This window comes from Sinocyclocheilus anshuiensis, unplaced genomic scaffold (genome assembly GCF_001515605.1).
Source record: "Sinocyclocheilus anshuiensis isolate Anshui unplaced genomic scaffold, SAMN03320099.WGS_v1.1 scaffold286, whole genome shotgun sequence".
In the NCBI taxonomy this organism is placed as follows: Eukaryota; Metazoa; Chordata; class Actinopteri; order Cypriniformes; family Cyprinidae; genus Sinocyclocheilus; species Sinocyclocheilus anshuiensis.
The window spans coordinates 292,155-299,853 of NW_015544135.1; the positions used below are offsets into that span (position 1 = coordinate 292,155).

The 7,699-nt window shown below is 37.0% G+C and overlaps 1 protein-coding gene across 1 annotated transcript in view; it reads right to left on the reverse strand.

The window, feature by feature from the left end:
* ripor1 (RHO family interacting cell polarization regulator 1) overlaps positions 1 to 7,151 on the reverse strand; it is a 42,098-nt gene extending 34,947 nt beyond the window's left edge. The window contains exon 1 of the mRNA XM_016494631.1: positions 7,012 to 7,151. Within this exon, the coding sequence (XP_016350117.1) occupies positions 7,012 to 7,030 (19 nt within the window). The 5' untranslated portion in view covers positions 7,031 to 7,151. The remainder of the gene's footprint in view (positions 1 to 7,011) is intronic.
* Positions 7,152 to 7,699: the final 548 nt, after the last annotated feature.

Here is a 7,699-nt window from a genome sequence, read left to right on the forward strand (position 1 = left end):
GCCTTTGGATGGAGATTTACTGCTGATCACAGAACCGTGCTTCACTGAAAGATACGCATGACAATCGCAGCTTCTGTCGAATCGCGATCTCGATTCCATTTCGATTTATCGTGCAGCCCTAGTTGCCATTCAGTCTTTTTGCCACTCAGTGGACAGAACCATAGTCACTCCAGCTGACGGTGACGTCACTTGCATACCCTCTATAATAACATTTCTACATAGCCTAGAAATACTGCATGCTACTTTTTTTTTTTTTTTTTTATCAGTTCAATCCGTTTTGCTTAACTGATTCAAAACTTTGATTCACGGACTCATTTGCATCATCACTTTAATTTGGTCATGGTTATACATGCTATATCACACTGGCAAACAAAGAGAAAGAGAAAATATTCATGCTCTTCAGTGCAGATAAACAGTTTCTAGATTAGCCATTCATGGAGTTCCTTGTATATAATCAGTGAGGTCTCTTATCAATGACCCTGTCATGGGCTATCAGACATCACCGCCATAAAAACACCCCATGGACACAACGTGGGAGGACAGAGCAGTCAAGATTACACTTAACACCACACTAATCACTGTGGATTTTAGCAAGGACAGGAATCAAATGGACCCACTCAGCCCACAGCTGAACAAGATACATGATGGGAAAGCATACAGACAGAAAGACACTTAGACCAGAGATACACCTACATAGATTAGCAAAGATAGGCTGCTAGTGCAAACAAACGAGTCATGTTAATCAGAGTCAATAGTCTGAAGTTATCAGCTTAACGGAAAGTCAGTAGTAGCAAGTTACATGAACACAGAACAAAACTTTAATGTGACTACATATCCAACACAAAACAACAGAGCATTATGTAACCGCAGCAGTTTCCCCATGGCTCTGTGAGGGCAGGTTGATCGCTGCGAGTTTTGTTTTAAATTGAATTAAGATAACATTTTTCCAGAGAAGAGCAAGGAGAGGGAAAACAGGCCTTGAAGTCACATTAGAGAGAAATTCATTTCATAACACATTAGAGAGTGTGAACCAGCATATTTGAGCACATGAGATCATTTAAGCTGTGACCCTAGCACAAGTGCGTTTTAGTCACCATAATGACCTTGATTTGGATGGTCAGCGCTCAAGATTTAGTCAACAAAGATGGGCAGTGCCTTGGATACAGCAACGCATCGCTGCATTGAGGAAGGAAGCCAGAGTTTATTTTAAACTCGAGTGGAGGACAAGGAACAAACCCAGGCACTTTATGAAGATCTTTAGCTTATTACATATGTAATTCTGCACTACTGAGAGGACCCTAAAGGCCACCTGTGACTCTCTGGACTGACTAAAGTATTTCAGCTATGTGAAATTCATTCAGAGGCCACTAGAGTTGCTGAAGGGAGAATTCTTTGCGCTGTGCCCAGCAAGAGAGCATCACGGCTGGGGTACGGAGCAGGACATGTTCTAAAACCTCCACTGAGAGGAAAACCTTCAGATTGTCTTACTTGGAAAAGGCATTAAGGACTGGATTCAGGTTTTTACGAGAACTCTGATGGTTTTTCTCTTTGATAAAACTGAATGCAACAGCATAGTTTTAATAAGATATTTGTCTTCTCTGAATTACAATGTTAAATGCTTAATGAAGTGAATGATTAACACAATTAAACCAACTATAACAAACAGGTTTTCTGAGCAAAGTAAGGATGTAAATATTTCAAAAGCATTTCAGATTTTAATTATTCAAGGATTCTTTGTTTGTCTTGTGATCAGTGAAGAGTGTAAACACGGCGAGGTCTGTTGATGCTGATGGAAAATAAAAACCTCTGTGCTTCCAAGCGTGGAGGAGGGGAAACAGTTCGACACTGAGGGAAGTGGAATTTTTTCATTTCCCGCAGGATATTCCACCGTCTGATGGAGAGAGGACAGAAAAATAACATCTTCAGCTAACTATTGGTACGATAACCGCTACATTTCTCAATTTCTTCTACATAGACATATAGACAATATTAAGACATTTTTACTTTATATATATATTTTTTCTTCATCAGTAGGGATGTAACGATTCACTCAACTCACGATTCGATTCACAATTTTGATTTCACGATTAGATTCGAGTTTTTTTTTTTGTTTTTTTTACAAAATGAGATTTAAGACAAATTATAAATTAAATGTGTCCTTTTATTATTGCTTGGACAAAATGCTGCACATTTCTTTGTGAAATTGAAATATAACTATAATAATATACTAATATAGCACTTGCATATTATTGCTCTTTTGTTGGTTTTGATTGCTTCTATTGTCCTCATTTGTAAGTCGCTTTGGATAAAAGCGTCTGCTAAATGAAAATTTTTTAATATAATGTAAATGTAAATAACAAAACTAAATTGACATTTTAAAACAAGCCCCAAATCAAATACATAAGTAACACAAATAAAAGAAATCTCTTCATATAAACAAAATAAGGCTTTCTCTGTGCTCTTTCCATTTAAAATTAGAGGCAACCACTGCATTTTAATCATGATCCAAACAAAGATGCTGCATACATGCAACATGAGCAGATTTTAATCTAAATTAGATTGTATAATTTCGAAATTTGAAGCAAAAACAGAATGGTTTGACTTCAGTTTTGTGAAATAAAACATGAAAATATGATACCGGCATATCCCTAATCCAGACAAAGATGCTGCATACATGCAACATGATCAGTTTTTCATCTAAATTAGCTAATGAAGCAAAAACAGAATGGTTTGACTTCAGTTTTGTGAAACTACGTAAAAAAATCTGCATGAAATAGCAGACGAGCTGAATGAGATGCAGATTCACTCTCTGCCAGCAGGTGGCGCTTAAAGTGTGTCCTTGGTTTCCGCTGTAAACAAAGCAGCGCTGCACTTATGAACTTTAATATGCATTATACAGAGGCAAGATGAAAAGAAAAAATACCATCTAAACTTTTCTACAGACAGTAAGTTCCCCTCAGACATGCATTCATATAAACTCCTACCCCTAAATGAATCGCGATTTGTTTAGCATCTCAGCAGATTTGAATCGTCACATATTTGAATCGATTTTCAACCGGCTCGGTTAATCGTTACATCCCTATTAATCAGTCGATATTGGATATTTAACTGTGGATGTGTAATTTTCCCTTTTTATCTTTAGACTACCTTAGCCATCATCTCACTTAAAGTCTTTAAAAACACACATAATTTAATAACATTGTTAAATGTAATCTTTAGCAAATCTCAAAATTGATATCCAATTTTCATACTGTACATTATATAATTTTGTGATGCCAAAATTCACTTGTATCATTTGAAATGATTTATTTTACTTTTTGGTGTTTTGTTTTTAATTTATATATACAAAATAGTACAAAACCATAATATCAGTTATCAACCAAAAAAACAAAATAGCTTATTGGACAGAATTTTAATATCAGCACATCCCTAAATTAATCTTCATCATCCTTAGATTAAATAACACGAACTCAATTCTTGCCAATTACAGTGACTCTGTAACTGCCATGTAAAAAAAAAAAATCTACAGAAGATCCACTTAAATCAACAGCATCTGAATGAACATCAGTAATTAAGGAGAAATGATTTCCCTAGACAAACCTCATAACAAACACAAACACACCTTCTGGCGAGACTCTTTCCTCCTTTGTGTCACCAGGTAATCAAGGCAAGTGACACATTCTTCCTCTTCACTTTGACTTGTGTGGGAATGAAATGTCTACTACATTCCCTTCATACATCGGAAAGTTTCATGAAGAACAAATAAACACCATCAAAGCCTCACTCATCCTTCCAATTGTTGCTCTGTGCCGTGTTCCCACCTGCCCAACAGGACACCAAAGCCACCACTTATTAAATATTTGGACACTCCAACTGCACGTCAACTGTTTTCACAATAATCAAAGCTGGTCAGGCTCTTCTGAAGCGTGTGGATGAGTATTGTTCTGGTGGTCTGGCTTTGCTCCAGGACTATTCTAGAACAACAAAGCACCTGGGGCCCTCCCCACCACAGATCTGACACAAACTAGGGATGGCTTGATACCACTTTTTCAGAATCGATACCGATCGGATACCAAAAATTCTGAGTATCTGCCGATACCGATATCGATCCGATACCAGCGCAGTTTTTTTAAATGAGTGTAGAATTTATATACCTCAATGTGTAGGTCGATCATCACTCTTTTGTATGTTACACACAATCTACTAAATATAGACAGCTTCATTATAAAGAAAAATAACAAACAAAAAAATATAATCAAAATCTATGACAAAAATACTATTATAAACTAGGTTAATGGATAATTCAGTAGCAAAAGTTACTCTAGAAAAATCATGAGTGCACAATAATTTTATAAAATCCTAAACTTTTAGTGAAAAAAAAAAAACATTATTAGAGAGTTTCATCGTCTTGACTGTCATAACCGAACGTGACACACAGTCCAGCAGAAAATGCCAGTATCGAAGCGATACCGATGCTGAATATCGGATCGGCGCACCCCTAACACAAACCAACTGGAATCCAACCATTAGACACTGTCAACCAACCCAAATTAGTGGGATGATTTACCAGTCTACATTTTATTAATGCATACTGTTCTTCAAGCTCTATGGTTTTTTGAGCTCCATCCACACATTGCGAGTGGCTGGGGTGAGCACCTGTGAAATAAAAGCAAGCTTGCCAGTGCTTTCTCCCTGAGAGAGTCGTGATGATAGCACATTCATTATGTTGGAGCCGGTAGCATCTGTGTCTCGGACACATTCCAATCATATCAGAGATTACCAGGGCCTGGTGTCTGTCAAACAAACACTAGTAGGGTTCACAGTCAGAGGGGAAGAAACCTAAAGTTGTGTCCAAAAAAATCTCTCTGGGAACAAGCAAAGAGCGTCAGATGGTTCCTAAAACTTCACAATGTGATATCTGGGGTCAATCCTACAACTTTCCAATCCCACTTGACAGTCTGCCCCTGTAAAATGACCTACACTTCGAGAAAAACAAAAAATAAAAAGGTGCAAATGATTCATATAATAATATAACAATATAACAATATATTCGATAGGCCTATATTAGGTAATGTTATTAATAGTGATGCACCAAAATGAATGTAATATAGTCCGTATGTTTAACACAATTCTCTTCTGTAGAGTTATTTTTTAGCTGACTACTAAAAAGTTTATGGACATTGAAAGGCAAATGTAATGTTATGTGACATATTGTTTACAAGCTGTTCTATGGACATCTTTTTGCAGTTGAAACATTAAGTGATTACATGAGACATGATACATTTTTGTATACATTTTTTTTATGATACATGATACGTTTCTTCATGTTTATTTCATGCTGTAGCTAGTAAACAAGTTGATCGGTTCACATCTTATTAAAGAGCGTCAAAATGTATAGTTCGATTTTTGTTATAAAATTGACTGAATTTGAAAGCTCAGAGTTTAGTTTCATATCAAAAGTAATATACACAAAGCTTATTGTGATTATTGGATGGTAGGCCCACTGCAAATAATGTTTAGAGAGGTTTTATTTGCACATCATGTATCAATATAAAAAAAGATCGTGGTTCTTGGTTGAACTGAAGATCGATCAAAAACAAAAAATCTATATTGTCTAGCCCTATGATTTACATTTTGGACGAAACGGAAAATAAATTTTCAGACGCCAAAATGTTGGTGCATCACTAGTGGTTATCTAATTAGCACCATTTTAAGTATTGAATGTTTTAAATAAGAACAAATGCAATTTCCTGCCAATAAATATTATTTATTAAAATACATTATATATAAAACATTATTTATATTTTAAATTATTATCATCTGAACATTTTTGGCCGGGTTGATATATCGGTCTATCACTATCATCAATTAATTATTTGTAATGAAATGCTGCTGTGGAAATCTTTCTTCAATACCAGGATGTGACAACAAGCACCTTGAGAGTTAATAATAGTCATGTGGCTTTTTGAAATCCCTTAGCTCTTAACATTTGCCCCACATGGTGTATCCTTCCTTCCATTCTCTGAGCGAAGGCCTGAAACAAGAAACTGGCTCGGTTTCCCTCTTCCTCCCTCTCCAACTGCAAATATTTGGATTAGCTCAAAAGTTAAGAGATATCATTAATAATAAGCCATCTCTTTCAACAGTTCTCTGCAACATTTGGCCAGGCCTGTGCTCTGGAACTGTGAGGATCATCTGAATGAGTTTTTACAGCTTCTGCTTTAGCAGGCCTTAAGTAAACCAGAGGTATAGGCCCGTAGGATCAGCTAAACTTAAGGACCTCCCTGTGTGTTTGTTCTAGATGACCCGAGGTGCCAGGCTGAACTGTAGCCCAAAGTAAACACACTTTGAGTGTCCACTCTCTCTCACTTCAATAGAAGCATCACATGGGAACCCAGTGGGACGTCTGTCCCAGAATGACAATGGTCCCACCACAAAACCCATCTGGACAGCTGGACAGAAACAGTGCTGGTCAATGACGAAAACCACAAATCCACCATTCATTCCCCTCCCAACTAACCCTGTGAAAACATACACAGCTCCTGATTTGAGGAACTATATCATGTATCTTTTCAGATTACTTTCACTTCACTACAGCTGACCACAGAACTGGGAAGAAAATGTGTCAAATTTCATACCACTTTTCAGCTGAATTTTGTGTTTTGCGGAAAAGAATCTAATAGGAAACAACTTTTGTGACACGTTATCACTTCTTATGTACTTTAGCTATGGCTGCCAGCGTCCTTGGCGAGTCAAAACAAAATTTAGCCAAGCCATTGTTGGTGATTTTCAACTTTCTACATCATTCTACAATATAAACAGAGAAAATTCATTCAATAAACATCCAAAATATTCCATTCACAACACACCTGACTGTACACATGCCCATACCTCAACACCCTTTACAACATGAACACCAACATTCAAGCTGTAGCTCATCAATATTAGACAACAAAATACCTCAAATACCTAGATATCTCACAAAACTGTTATTCATAAATCTCAGAGTACCTCCATATCCACTGTACATGTTGCAATGTCGTCTTCTGATGAATGCTGAAAAAAACAAGACGTATTCCTCTGTTTTTTCTTAAGCCTCTTCAAAGCAAATGAGTAGTAGAAAGAACAATCACAGCTCCAGCTGTGGTGGTCTTCATCCTCTACTCATACTCACAGCACTGGCAGAAAGAGAAAGAGAGAAGCTGCCAGGAAATGGGAAAGCCATCGCCCTCTACACACCCCACTCTTCCCCCTCGTTCTGTTTCCCGTTCACTTCCGTCTGACATCACACTCTTCCTGCCTCTCCCTTTTCCAGCAAAGGGCCTGCACTTTGTTTCTTAATGATAAACACCCAGTGCATACTCACTCCAGAAGTATCCAGCTTCCAAACTGTTAATAATGAATCTAATCCTGTTATATTTACATAATGTGGTCACTCTGTATATGAATAGCATGAAACACTGACTTGAACAGTGGTGGAACATCTTTCAAAAGATGTTAGCCTCAGGTTATGCTTAATTGAAACTAGAGATGCACCGATTGCAATTTTCTTGGCCGATTCCGATTTCCGATTTTTTGTTAGTGTGATCTGCCGATACCGATTTTTGCCGATTCCGATTTTCTTTCCAAGAACTATAATTGACAGCATATACAAACAAAAATCTACTTTTCTTCAACGCAAAGTTTTATTTTCATTAAA